This window comes from Halichoerus grypus, chromosome 8 (assembly GCF_964656455.1).
Source record: "Halichoerus grypus chromosome 8, mHalGry1.hap1.1, whole genome shotgun sequence".
NCBI lineage: Eukaryota > Metazoa > Chordata > Mammalia > Carnivora > Phocidae > Halichoerus > Halichoerus grypus.
In genome coordinates this window covers 80,978,620-80,991,682 of record NC_135719.1, presented here as the reverse complement: position 1 = coordinate 80,991,682, position 13,063 = coordinate 80,978,620, and the positions used below count along the sequence as shown (strand labels likewise).

Below are 13,063 nucleotides of genomic sequence, written 5' to 3'. Positions count from 1 at the left end.
CAGGAACTTGGAACCTTAGAAACTGGGTCAGGCCCAATGGACAAAGCGGGGTAGGGCCAGTGAAAGCGGCCTTTTCAGGTCTCTCGGGAAGCAGCAGGGACCTCTGTTCTCCCCTCACCGTGCCTGACCCTGTGCGATCAGCAAGGCACCTCCCAGGGTCTCTGGCGGCCTCCCTGGGCTGGATCCTTCAGGCCCAGGGCACGTCAGAAGCACGGGACCTTGCCGGCCTCCACCCCACAATTCTCCCTGCTCCGGAAGCCTCTTCCACCTCTTTCCCCCTTTGTCTCTGGTCCTCCATTCCCATCTCTCCCCCTTGGCTTCAGAGAGCATCTTGTGATTCCAGAATCAGGGCCAAACAATTTCCTCGTGATGGGGAAACCGCACTCCAGCCGTGGCAGCCCTAGGCTCCCCCTCCTCTTCCCTCTGGCAGTCCCCCCCTCCCCAGGCTCCACGACTGGCTCCAGCTGTGTTTTGCAGAACTCCCACTGGATAACATCTGTAATTGCCTCCAGATGTGGGCCACAAAAACACAAAGGGGCCATGAGCTCATCTTTGAGCTCCTTGCGACATGCATAGCCCCCCGCCTCCCCCCAACCCCAAGACAACCCCTGACTTTCCCAGGCCAGCTTCCCTGGGTCACCATCCCCTCCGGTGAAGGTGGCAGGGAGGTGGTGTCCAAATCCACTGAGATACACAGGCTGTGCCGAACAGCTGTTGGCAGGAGAGGTGGAGGAGGCCAGGCATAGGGTCAGGGTCCCTGGCTGGCAGAGAGGTGGGGTACCCCTTCTGCCAAAGCAATCACACCAACCAGCCCTGAAGAGCAGTTGGATAGAAGCACTGGCCTTAGGTGGGGCCAGCGCTCTTGGAGGAAGGCCGAGGAGGGGGCCTGGGCTGGAGCCCGGGGAGGGCTGGGCTAAGGCAGGAAGGGAAGGGGAGGAAGAAAGAGGGCTGCTCCCCTTCAGCTGAGCTGACTCAGCAACTGAGCTATTCCTCCCCCCAGGCTGGTTTCGGAGGAAGGGTGGGTCGACAGCCTGGGAACCCTGTCTGGGGCAGCAGTTTCGAAGAAACAAAGCCTTGTTATTCTTCCCTTCCGACCTGACCATCTTGCCTCTCCTGGGCAATTGGGGTGAGATTCCTGTTTTGCCAGAGACAGGCTGCTCTTAATTGGCCACGGGCAACTGTCTGTCCTTCCTGGGTGTTCCTTCTGCCCCTGCAGCTGGAGTCCCCCAGGTCTAGAAGAGGCTTAGATGCGGAGGGCTTGGGGTAAAGGGCCTGCCTGAGGTCAAAGATGATCCTGGGAGTCCCCAGCAGCAGAAAGAGAGGTCTGAGGAAACGGAGGTTCTGTGGCCAGATCACGGGACAGGGTAATGCAATTTAGGAAGATTTTCCGAGTGGCCTCAGCTTGACCACTTCCTCTTGCCTTTGCAGCTCTGGGCCTCGCAGGTAACCCCTTAGCTGAGTTGGGAGAGAGTGGCTGGGCTCTGTGGACCACTTCCCTGCCTCCATGGAGTAGGTATGCCCTCCTTCCCAGCTATGGCCCTGAATCCCCATTGTCCACCAAGAATAAACATATTCCTTTATGAAAAATACCGAAACCCCACGTCACAGAAAACACCGGTTACAGGCATGCTTTCCATTCACCTCTCTGAGAGAAGGCAGCCACACAAAGAATGTGAAACACCATTTATTCTTTGTGGAAAGGTTGAACAAGGTCAAAAATGTCCTTAGAGGGCACTGACCCAGCCCCGCCCTGCAGGTTCCTGGGGTCGGATGCCTCTGCCCCCCCCACCCCCACCCTTCCCATGCCCCTTGTTAACAAAAAGGAACGATTTGAAGGGAATTCATATATAATAATTATAATAAAAATATACATTAAACAAAAAAAAAACCCAAACAAGACAAATTTAGCCGAACTGCCAGCACCGTTCACCCCACACACCCCCACCCCCCCACCCTGACATCCCTCCCCTCTCCCTGCCCCCACAGGGTCTCACTCTCCCAAGTCCCCGGTACCATGACCACCTCTGGTGGCCAGAGGAGACTTTGAATGGGTGGGCTGGGTGGGGGAGAGGAGGCAGGACACCGGAAGGATGGGCTGAGGGGCAGGGGCATCAGGAAGTGAGGGGCTAACTTGACGAGACCCACCCAGGCACCTGCCCCCTCACTGAAGCCAGCTGAGGCTGCTGAGCGCTGCCGCCCCTGGTCGCCTCCCTAATTAGATGGCCACCCTCATGAAGGTCCCAAGTCACCAGTCCCTGGATGTGTGTCATCTCTGCTCCTTTCTCTGGGCTCCCCACCCTTCCCATACGTGTACTCTGGTTGGAGGAAGGGCACCAATGTGGAGTAGGTGTGCCTTTCTCTGGCCCTTCCTCAGAGCTCCGATAAAACATGCCCTCCCCTGGGTACCACAGCCCACCTCGTGGTGTCCCTGCTGGCCTGGCCTGCCCGGCCCCCGGCCCTCCACTCCCACTGCACCTCCCCCAGTTAGCCTTTTGGTCCTGTCCTATCCCCCTGACTGCTCTGCCCCTTGGTCCCTATCCCAGCTGCCTGCATTTGAGCAAGATTCTTTTTCTGTGGCCTTCAGGCTCACCCCCAGGGCTCCAGACAGTCTCTCTCCTTGCCCCCCCCCGCCCCCGGTAGCTGCAGCCCCTGGTTTCAGCTCCTCTAACCCTGACATCCCCAGCCAAGGCTGACATTTGTGGGGGTAGGACCGTCAAGGGTTTCTACAGCTCCTTAATGGCTCAGGCTCCTGGGGAAGTTCTTGGGGCCAGGCGGGGCAGAGGCAGATCTTTGCTGCGGAGGGGACTGACTCTGAGCTTTCCTCCCAAGGTCTTAGGGTGGCTGTGTGGCCCTCCCCAACCACCCCCCCAACTGCTCCTACTCTCTCAGGGTCGGTCTCCCCCTCAACAAGATGAGATTCCTTTAAGCCAGAAAGAGTGGTAGGAGGTTGCCAATGGGGTGCACCTGGGGGCTTGTGGGGCTGGAGTGCCCAGAGCCTCCTGAGGTCAGAGTTCAGAGGTTAAAGTTACGTCAGGGAAAGGAAAAGGAGCAGATGACCCAATCTGACCTTTGCCAGCGAGGTCTGAGGGTCCTGCCTTCAAGTGCAGAGCCAAGACATTCAGATGGGGCTGGACACACACCAAGCTGCAGAGGCCCCTGGGCGGACAGGGGACCCATGGAGGGAAGAAGCAATGCCAGGGTTGAGGTTGAGAGAGGTGGTGGCGGGACAGAGAAGCAGGGAGGTGGGGGGCGGGGTGGGGAGGGGGGCCTGGGACAGGTGGGAGCAGCCCACCCACCACCACCTGCTGCTGCTGGCCCTCGGAGGCCAAGTCCTCGTGGTAGGAGTGGGCGGGCGGCAGTGGGGGTCAGACCTTGTCCAGCAGGGAGCGCTGGCAATACAGCAGTCGTTTCGGGGTCCCATGGCGTCTGAAGAAGACGACGGCGAGCCCCACTGCCAGCACCAGGAGCAGCAGCAGCACGGGCAGAACCACAGCGGCCGCGCTCACCGCCCCGCTGCCCTCTTCGTCCACCTCGATGATGATCACCTCCGTCTCCTCCTCCGTCCCCTCGTCCGGCCGGCCGCCCGCCGCGGGGCAGCCCATCCAGTCCCGCAGGGCTGACTTGGGGTAGCCTGGCTCTACCTTCAGCTTCTGGTTGTTGAACTTCCAGTATTTGTTGCCCTTGTAGAAGTACGTGAAGACTGCAGGGGGCAGCAAGAAGGCGGCGGGGAAAAGCCACAGAGACGGAAGAGCGGAAGGAAAATCTGTGAGTCATGCGAGCCAGCTGAGTTCATCCCTCAGCCTCTGGGAACATCAGTGGCCTCAGCTGTAAACCGGGCTAGTTCTAGTACCAGGCTGGAAGGGCGCTGGGGCTCGGGGATCCGATGTGCGGAAAGCACTTTGCTCAGAGCCTGGCACAAGGCAAGGGTTCCGGCGTCCTCGGAACTGCTTTCTCCACCATACTGTCCTGTCCGGCTTGCCGCCCCTTCTCCCTTAGCCCGCTGTCCCCATCCTCCCCTCACGGACACCTCCCTCGCCCCTCACCTTCATCGCTGCCCATGAAGGACCCTCTGGGAGACTCAGGGATTCCTTCCCAGACCTTGATATTTTTGGGGTACTCGCTGTCCACTGCCCTGAGCTCCTCGTTGAAACGGTAGTACCTGGGGGAGAGGAGGGGAGGGGAAGCAGTCGGGCACTGGGCCTGTCCTCAGAGGGGAGCGGGGCCCAGGACTAAATTCACCAGTGAGCAAAGGGTGGCTACGGACAGGGCGCGGGACAGGGGTTTTGAGTAATGAGGGCCTGCAGCTGGAAGTGGCGGAAGGTGGGGGTGGATGGGAGGTCCCAGGCTGCAAGGAGCCGCCACTAGCCTTTAATGACAGTGCCTGGCAGCTAGGGTGGAGGCACGGTGCTGGGGGCAGGAGGCGCCAAATGACCGGGTCTGCAGTGGTGACCCGGTCACTTCCCACTCACTCGGCACCTAATGGAGGCTGTCTGTTGCTAGGCAACAGCAGAGGCTCAGGCAGCAACTAACTTGTCCAGGGAACCATCCCCAGGGTAGGTGGGTCTTTCTCCAGAATCGAGGGAATCTGGTGGTGGTGTCTGAGGGGGGAGGCCTGGGGCCAAGGGGCTGAGGTCTCACTTGTTTCCCCGGAAGAAGTAGGTCTTTCCATTGGGCATCCAGAAGAGAGCGGCATCAATTTTGTCAGTAGGCAGTCCTCGGCCCAGCTCCTTGATGTGCTTGGGGTAGCCAGGTTCCAGGGAAGCTTCGTCGAACACCCAGTGCTTGTCTCCTGCAGAGGAGAAAGGAGGGCAGGATCAGGGTTCCCCTGGGGCTCTTGGGTCTTTGGAGGAGTTGAATGGAACCCACTCCTCCCAGAAGACTCTCCCCATAGCCAGAGAATGCGGGCAGAATGCCTGGTTACCTTTGAAGAAGACAAACTTGCCATCTTTCCTCTCGTAGGCAGTGTTGATAGATGCAGGCAGGCCCCGCCAGAACTGTCCGATGGGCATGGGGTATCCATCCATCACTTGGTTATTCCTCACCCTCCAGAACCAGCGCTCCTAGAAGGCGTCGAGGTGGGGACAGTACATTCTGTCTTATAGCTAGTCCTCTGGCTTGGTCCCCAAAGCTTCCCACTGCCTCAGTTCTAGTTCTTAGTCCTCCTGTTGCTGTTTCCACCCAGCCTGCTGGGCTTAGGGCCCTCCCGTCCCCCACAGCGGCCCCCTTCTTCCTCTCACCTTGAAGACAAACATCTCCCCTCGGAGCACAGCCACGGTGTCAAAGTTCCCGTCACAGATGTTGGGCCCATAGGTGGGGTTTTTGGGCTTATCGGGGACAGAGGGCCTGGAGGTCGTCCTGGGTTGAGGGGGCATCTTGGTGGGGGACCCTGACTGACTCCCTGGTGTAGAGAACATGAGAGGCACTTCAGACTTTGTGGCAGAGGGGGAGGACAGAAGAGGCGTATGGGCAGACAATCCCCTTGGAAAGGTGTGGATGGCCCTTTGGGGGGAGGCTGAAGCAATCAGGTGGGAAAGGACAGGAAAGGTGGACTCAAAAGTGGGAGAAGAATAAAACATGTAGAAGAAATAATGTAAAAAAAAGAAAAAAGTGGGAGTGGGTGGTGGGTGGAGGCAGGGTCAGGTGAGGTTGGGGACAGACCGTAGGGCGTGGGGGAAGGGAAGGGATGCACAGGTCAGAGAGACCAGGAGGGGAGAAGGAGCAGATGTGGGCATCGATTACTCGCCGTAAAGTTGCTGGATGCCCCGGCGGTCGTCATCGGGCAGCACGAAGTTCTCTGTGTCCATCCACTGGTAAAAGGGCGCCATGATGGCCGAGGGATCATTGGAATGCTCAAGGCCCAGGGCATGGCCCAGCTCGTGCACAGCCACCAGAAAGATGTCATTCCCTGGAGTGATGGGGAGGATGATGAGGGCAGCCTGGGTCCCTTCCCTCAGACTCCCTCCTTTCCCACCAGAGGCTTCGTTTTCACACCTGAGCCTGCCTGTCATGTTTTCCACCCAAAAAGCCACAAAGCCAGTCAGCAATCTATTCTGGATGGAGGTGAGAGGGTGCTCTGGGGCCAGATACCAATCCCAGGAAGGCGTGTATTAAGGGAAGTTGAGGTCCCATCTGGGCCCCAGGTTCTCCCAGGAGCTAGAGGTGACATTTGCCCGGAGAAGTGGGAAGTCTTTGACTGGGAAGTCAATTATTGGGTGACAAAGGGACCAGATATAAGTGGAGCAAAATAAGAATCCTGCTTTCACTGGAAGTCAGACTAGGAGATCTTTGTAGCCCAGAGACTCGGGGGTTTGAGGTTTGGGGAGGAGGCAGGAGAACCGCCCCCACTACAAATGGTCACTGACACTCCCCAAAATAAATGAGTCCCAGGGCTACTTCGCTCACCATTCAGATCCTCATTCCTGACAGTCCAGGGCTCGGCAGAGTCAAAGTGGGTGTCCCCTCCGATGTTGGGGCCCGGGAAATAGGCATGGGCCAGGAAGCCACCCTCGCCATCAAAAGGTGTGCTGTCACCATGGAAACCCTCAGCGAAGAAGATCATGATGTCTGCCTGCTTCTCATGGCCCTCTCGGATATAGGCATAGGGCACCTCTCGGAAACGAAGTGGTGTGGCGCTCTCCCACACACGGAATGCCTTGCGAATGGCCTCGAATGTGGCATACTCGCCCACCTTGGGGGTGTAATTCTGGATGCTGAGGTCCAGCCACATGGGGAGAGGATGGGAGTGCGTTAGGATCACAACCGATACAATTCTCCTTCTCTGTACTTTCCCAGGTCTGACTGAACCGCCCAGCCACCTTTGCTGCCTGGCTCTTCCTGCTGCCTCGTGCGGGATGCCTCTGCCCCAAGAACCGAGGGCTCAGGGGCCCCCCAGGCTTCGGCTTTCTGGCCCTGGGGTGAACCCCCCACAGGCTGCACCTTCCTGCAGGATTACAGCCACATTCCTCCCCACTCCCAAGGATGCTTCACAGGGATAGAGGTGAGTAGGACAGGAGGCCTCTGAGTCTGTTAGCACAACTGATAGGGAGGGTGACCCTGATGTGAGAAAGGCAACTTGCCTGCTGGACTCACCAGAAAGTGATCTCATTATGCTGCCATTTGAGGCCCTGGATGGCATAGCGCTTCCTTCGAACATTGGCCTTGATCTCAGCCCCGAACTTATCGGGAACACCACAGCGGGGACGCCTCATGGCCCTAGGGAGTGAGGATTGTGGTCAGGGCAGCATATTAAAGAGAAAGGTCTTCAGAGGAGAGGGGAAGTGCCTGGCCTGGGAAGGGCCAAGGTTATGGGGTCAGGGTGAATAGGAGAGGGTGGGGACCAGCGTCTGACCAGCGTGTGGGGTTGGGGGAGGAGGCAGGAGTCAGGCGTGCAGGTAGCGATGTCCCTGTGCTCAGTGTTGTCGCTGGGTGCCACGCAGGATTCCTGCCAGGGTCTAGCACTTACTTCATGGTGTCTGCATCAGCCTTGCCCGTCACGCGCAGACCATAGAACTTCTGCATGGCAGCGATGGCAGCTGAGAAGGACTGGGGGGAGCGCTGTGTGTGCGTGCGCAGATCCCCGGGGGGCAGGTAGCCATACTGCTGCAGCCAGGCCTGCAGGGAGAGGAATGTGGCTTCGAGCATCTCCACTTGGCCCGAGGGGAGCCTCGGCCTCCCCCTGGTATCTGGCATGCACCCTTGGCTTAGGAGGAAAGGGCAACGAGCTCCCAGCCTGGCTCTGGCAGTGGGGCTGGAGGAGTTCCCAGGTTGGACCTGAACTCTGGCCCAGGCCCCAGTATGACTTGTCCTCTTGGGGCTGTGGGCTCAAACAGGGGTGGGGAGACACGGCTCTGGACTTTGGCTGTAACTCTTGAGAATGGGAGCCCAGATGGTTTAACTGAGTCCTAGGATGTCTTCTCAGAGCTGAGATTCCTTCCAGTACTTTCCTCCTCTGTGTCAGTGTTCTTGTAAATATAGCATGTCCTACCTGCGAGTGGGTTGTTCTCATGATGGGTGGAGGCAGGGAGGCTGAGGGGGCTCTCTTTTGGTCCTGGTATGAGACCCTCTTAGGACAGGGATGCCATGCCTCCAGGACCCTCACAGCTGATATCTTTTTAGAAAGGAGAGAGCGGAACAGGAGCTAGGGCTGAGGCTGGCTGCTGAGACCGGAAGCTGGGACCTTTGGAGGTGGTGGGGGTGTGATCCAGCCACAGAGCTAGGATCCTGCCTCTGTCCCCATCCAAGCACCTGACCTAGGGCTTGCGTCCTAAAGGCCCATCTGAGGTTCTCAGTAGAGGGAGTGGGAGATGGGGGTAGTGGTAGAGAGTCGGTGACAGTATTGTACTTGAGGTATGTTGTGAATTGTTCATAATATAAAGGCTGGCATATTGCCTTAACATAAAGTTAGGTTTTCAGTATTTGATTGAAAGGCACACAGAATACGGCCTTTATTGCAAGAACAATGGAGTATTTTCCTAAAGCCTGAAAAGTAAAATGAGCCAAGTTATATATGGAATATGAAAATACTCGGATTCTCCAGTGGAGATACTACTTTGGTCCCTGCTCCAGCTTCGCCTTCCTCAGGAGTTCAGAGGGGGCCTGCGGGTTGCCTAGGATGGAAGCTCGGAGCGTAGAGGCCGCCGCTGGGTGCCACAACCCCTATCCCAGGTCGTCAGGATGGATCTTCCCGAGGCCCTTCACCTCTAGGCCCAGGCCCTGGGGGCGGAGCAGTGCTCCTGCATTGGGGCTGGGGGTGATTCAGGAGCAGCTGACCGGGGACATGTGCCCGCGAGGACAAGAATTGCAACAGGGTTCTGGGAAGTGATCCCCCAAGGCTGATGGGAGTTAGGGCCCAAGATGTAAACAACCCAGCCTTTCCCCAGCCGAGGGGCCTGGCCAGAACAACCTTAGCACCCCCCGCCTCTGAGAGCCCCTCCTCAGCGGTAGAGGAGGGAGCCAAGCTTAACCTCTGGCAGACCGCGTGGGAGCAGAGCGGGGTGCTGCATGCCTGGTTGCTCCCCGCAGGCGCTGCAGACGTGCCCTGACCTGTGCTGGCTGATGCCACGGCTCGTGGCCCGGGAGGCCTGCTGTGGCCTGTGCCCAAGTACGCGGGAAACCCCCTTCGCCCTTAGCCTCACCTGTGGGGCACACACCCCGCAGGCTTATGACCCCTGCTGGGGGAGCGGCTGCTTCAGCTTTGGAGAAGGATGGGAGTGGCCTACTCCTGGAGCTGGAAGTCAGGAGGACTTAAGTCAGGCCCCTTCAACCCTCGGGGAACGAAACTGAGGGGAATTCTCTGAGGGCAGAATGACAGAATGGAGGGTGGCAGAGACGTGAGGAGATCCACATCCAGGAGCTCTGGGATAAATCCCTCTCCCTGATGAGTCTTTCAAGAAAGTAGTCAGGTCTAAATATTCACACCCACAACGTCCACCCCATATACAAAAGAGAAAAATGGAGACTTGTGGGAATCAGAGATCTCGGAGTCTGAGCGAGACTTAGGCAAGAAAGGGACTTCCCTGCAGTCAAGAGAGCCTCGAGGCCTGGAAAGGAAGTGCCCCCATCCCTCTCCTCCCAGGCCTAGGCTCTGAGCAAAGCAAGAACCACAGAGAAGACTAGGAGGTGAGGTAGGAACCACAGAAGAGAGGACTCTTGTGTCTGCGGCTGAGTGGGGGGGACGGGCCAAGTGCCAGACAGGCCTCGGGAGGAGAGGGCTGTCCTGGAGCTGGTGCAGGACTCTGGAGGCCTGGTGGGAGGGACCCGGCTGCCTGAGGCCTGGCTACCCCAGCTCACCCTCTAGATTGGCCTGGAGAGGGAGCAACTATGTTAGGTCAAAAAACTCAGTTGGCTGGCTTTGTCTTGGAAAACTGAGTGGTCTGGAGGTATTCCCCTAGGGGAGAAGTCCAGAGAACCCCTCCCACCTCTGGCCTAGGAGTCCTGGAGAAGGTGGGTGGGTTGGGGGAAACTTTGGCAAACTCCAGCAGGCCCTGGATGGGAGCCTCTGGGCCTGTTCCTCCCTCCTTCTGCCTCCCACCCCTCCGTAGCCCAGAAGCAAATGGTGGTTCTGGCACTGGGACTGCCCATGACCCACTTAAAACAGAGCCAGGGCTGCCGCCCCTCCCCTAGGGGGCCTAGTGGGGCAGGGGAGGGAAGGCAGGGCAGGCAAAGTTGGCAGTGGGCAGCCCCCAGATGCCCAGGCTTCTTTTGTTAGGAGCTCTCCTTGCAGGCCTCCGATGAAGACTCCAGGCTCCAGGCAGGGGAGAGGATGCCCCCTCCTGCTGGACCGTGTCAGGCTTAGCCCCAGGGCAGATCTGCACTCTCCCTGGTCACCCCCACTCCTAGGGCCACGCTTTGCTTCTCAGCCTCAGATCCCTTCGGGACAGAGAGAGTGTGTTCTTTCTGGAGATGTTTCCTCCGGGGGTGGGTCCAGGGCCAGGACCAAGAGAGAGGAAGCCAAGTGCAGATCCCTCCCCCCTTCTGGGGCCCTTCCCGGCCCCTCCCGACCGCACCCAGGCCCTGCCGGGCTGAGTGGGTTGGGATGTCCCAAAATAAGAAGCTGATCAAATTCGTCTCCCACCTTCACCCCAAAATAAGAGAGAGAGAGTGAGAAAGAGAGGAAAAACCTCCCCAGACAACTCCCACGCGGCTTCCTCCCGGGCCGGTGGGACAGCGTCGGGGAATGGGTTGGGGGGGCGACCGAGGCAGTCGAGACATGTGCGGGTGCCCTGGGCCCGGCCCTCTCCCCACTCCCCAGTGCGATGCCCTCAGTCTCCCTGCAATTAACACAGAAAAGCCATTAAGAAAAGCAACTAGAAGAGCCTAAAGGCGCCGCTGGGGGGGGGGGGTGGTAGTGGTGAGGGGGCAGAGGGAGGAGGCGGCCTCCGGGCCGAACCCCCGGCTCACAAGGAGAGCTTTGTGTGTACGGAAAGGCGGCCAGGGCGCCAGCTCCGCGACCTTCGACGCCAGGGCTCCGGGCCGCGACACAGAGGGGTCGGCGCGGAGAGGCGGGGTGGGGTGGGGGCCGGGGCGGCTCGGCCGTCCAGCCCCGACCCCACCTGGCGGCGGCTGCATCCGCCGAGGGCCCGGACCGCCCGGGAGGCGCGCAGCGTGGGGGGCCCCGGAGCCGCGGCGCCGTCCACCCGAGCCTTCCCCGGCCGGCGGGCGCGGGCGGGAGAGCGCTGGAGGGCTGGAAAGTTGAAGAAACAACGGACTCGCGCACAGGACAAGAAACCAGGGCAGAGCCGGGGCTGAGCGGAGTCCAAGTATTTAGCAAGCTCCCTCCTGGTTCTGGAGCTGAGCTCAGAGCCCGGGGGGACCGGGGAGGGTGCGGGTGGGCCCCAGCTGTAAAGCTCTTCCCGGGAAAGGACTGGGAAAGCAAGTCGGCGGCGGCGGCGGCGGGTGGGAGGGGGGCTGGCTGGGGGAGGCAGAAGTTGGATCGACTTGGAAGTTTGGAGCTGAGGAGGGAAAGGAAAGGGAGGGGGTTGCTGCGGGCTGGAGCGGCCGAGACCCCGAGCGCCCTGCTCTCCAAAGAGGTGGCTCAACACCCCCGGCTCGCCTCCCCGGCGGGCGCGACTGCCGGCAGGGCCGGGGAGCTCACTTACTTCGGGGCTGAAGCTGCTTTGGGCTGAGCTGAGGGAGGCGAACGCGGTGGCGAGCGTGAGCAGGGGGAGCAGCAGACCGCCGGTGGGCCGTGGGGCAGGAGACATGGTCCGCGACCGTCCCGGCAGCCAGCCGTGCGGGCTCCGCGGCGGGGGCCCAAGCCCTGGGGTCGCGCCGCCACTCCCTTGGGGCGCCTTTGTCTTCGGTGGGCACTGAATTTGGATTCCTCGAGCGCTGTCCGCTTGGAGATGAGGGGATTGCTCTTGAAAGCGCCTGTTTGCTCGTCCCCTCTTCCCCGTTTTTTGATCTTTCTTCTGCTTAGTCTGCGAACTGCATCGCGAGCCCTCTCTCACTCCTCTGGTCCCTCCCTTCTCCTACAGCCTCTCCGCCCCCGCCCCAATGCCCTCCTTTCCCGTGCGGACGTGGTTGTTTCAGCCTGAATCCAATTACAGCCAAGAGCCCGGTAAAAAAAACCCCTAAGTTGCCTTTCTGTGGTGGAGGCTGCCATCTGCAGGGATTGAGGCCACAGCTAAGGACGGGGGTCTGGGGTGGGTGGGTGGGGGACCCAGGGGATGGGATGTGGGAGACTTTCTCCCCCTAAGCATATTTTAGGTGGCTTGATTCCTCTGGTATTCAGCGTTTGTTTCACCTCAGAGTGGAAGTACTGGGAGGCTCAGCGGCTGGGGCAGATAAGTTCAGAGTCTGGGATGCTGCTGGTAGGGGTCTTCCATGTCCACCACACCTGGTTGGAGATTGTCTGCTGGGACCTGTGGCTCAACCAAATTGAAACTATCCCCTTGTTCTGGACAACCACCTCCATCCCTCTCCTGCTCAAAACCTGCAACAGTAACAAAACCCAACTACCCATCAATCAGCTCCACAACCACGCTGGTCCCATCCTTGTGGAAAAGACAAATGCACTCCCTTAATTATCATCATTTGCAATCTGGCTGCTCCTTAAACTGGCTGGGGAGGAAGGAGGTACAAGGCCATGGAATGTGGGGAAAGGCAAATCAAGTTCAGGGAAACTGTTAGACAAGAGAGATTGGGAGTTCAGACTTTGGGGTTCAGTTTCCCCTCCACAGTGGAAAAAGGCAATTCCTTGAGGTAGTAAAATCTTCAGGGACTGACTAAACAAGAGAACAAAAGGTGGAGATATGCAGGGCAGGGGGAGAACCAGGGCAGGGGGAGGGAGAGCTGAAGCTGACAGTGGGGAAGAGAGACAGATAAGAGGCTGGGAGCTAGATCTGGAAAAGCAGCCCAAAAGAAGCAGGAAAAGTGTGGGAGACAGAAAACTCGACCATCAGCGAAATCTAAGATCCCAGACTTGCATTGGTCAGCGAGAGACGAAGGAGGTAGTGGGGGTAAGAAGGGAGGGAAAGAAAGCAAGGGAAGGCATAAAGGAGGCTGGACAGAATTTAGGTCAGGTGGGAAGCTCCAGCAATACTAGAGATCCAGGAACTATTAC

General features: G+C 59.0%; 2 protein-coding genes across 4 annotated transcripts in view; one reads left to right on the top strand and one right to left on the bottom strand.

The window, feature by feature from the left end:
• The window catches only part of SLC7A7 (solute carrier family 7 member 7), an 88,850-nt gene that overhangs the window by 32,333 nt on the left and 43,454 nt on the right, over window positions 1-13,063 (top strand). For 2 of the 3 annotated variants that reach the window (XM_036114800.2, XM_078053455.1), the window contains exon 2: window positions 6,793-6,997. In XM_036114800.2, coding sequence (XP_035970693.1) covers window positions 6,979-6,997 — 19 coding nt within the window. In that variant the 5' untranslated portion in view covers window positions 6,793-6,978. Of the gene's footprint in view, window positions 1-3,687; window positions 3,766-6,792; window positions 6,998-13,063 lie in introns of all 3 variants that reach the window. The other variant, XM_078053454.1, reaches the window with a different exon arrangement.
• MMP14 (matrix metallopeptidase 14) lies at window positions 1,669-11,974 on the bottom strand. The gene is made up of 10 exons (XM_078053452.1): window positions 11,598-11,974; window positions 7,463-7,611; window positions 7,090-7,212; window positions 6,403-6,710; window positions 5,740-5,905; window positions 5,238-5,394; window positions 4,922-5,060; window positions 4,639-4,789; window positions 4,044-4,159; window positions 1,669-3,700 (listed from the first exon to the last, which is right to left on the bottom strand). The coding sequence occupies exons 1-10, from the start codon at window positions 11,700-11,702 to the stop codon at window positions 3,366-3,368; spliced, it is 1,749 nt and encodes a 582-aa protein (XP_077909578.1). The 5' UTR covers window positions 11,703-11,974; the 3' UTR covers window positions 1,669-3,365.

Coding starts and splice junctions, on each gene's coding strand:
- MMP14 (XM_078053452.1), bottom strand. CDS start 11,702: ATGTCTCCTGCCCCACGGCCCACCGGCGGTCTGCTGCTCCCCCTGCTC. Junction 4,160..4,638: donor TACTTCTTCCGGGGAAACAA/GTGAGACCTCAG, acceptor CCTCTCCCCCAG/GTACTACCGTTTCAACGAGG. Junction 3,701..4,043: donor CTTCATGGGCAGCGATGAAG/GTGAGGGGCGAG, acceptor TGCCCCCTGCAG/TCTTCACGTACTTCTACAAG.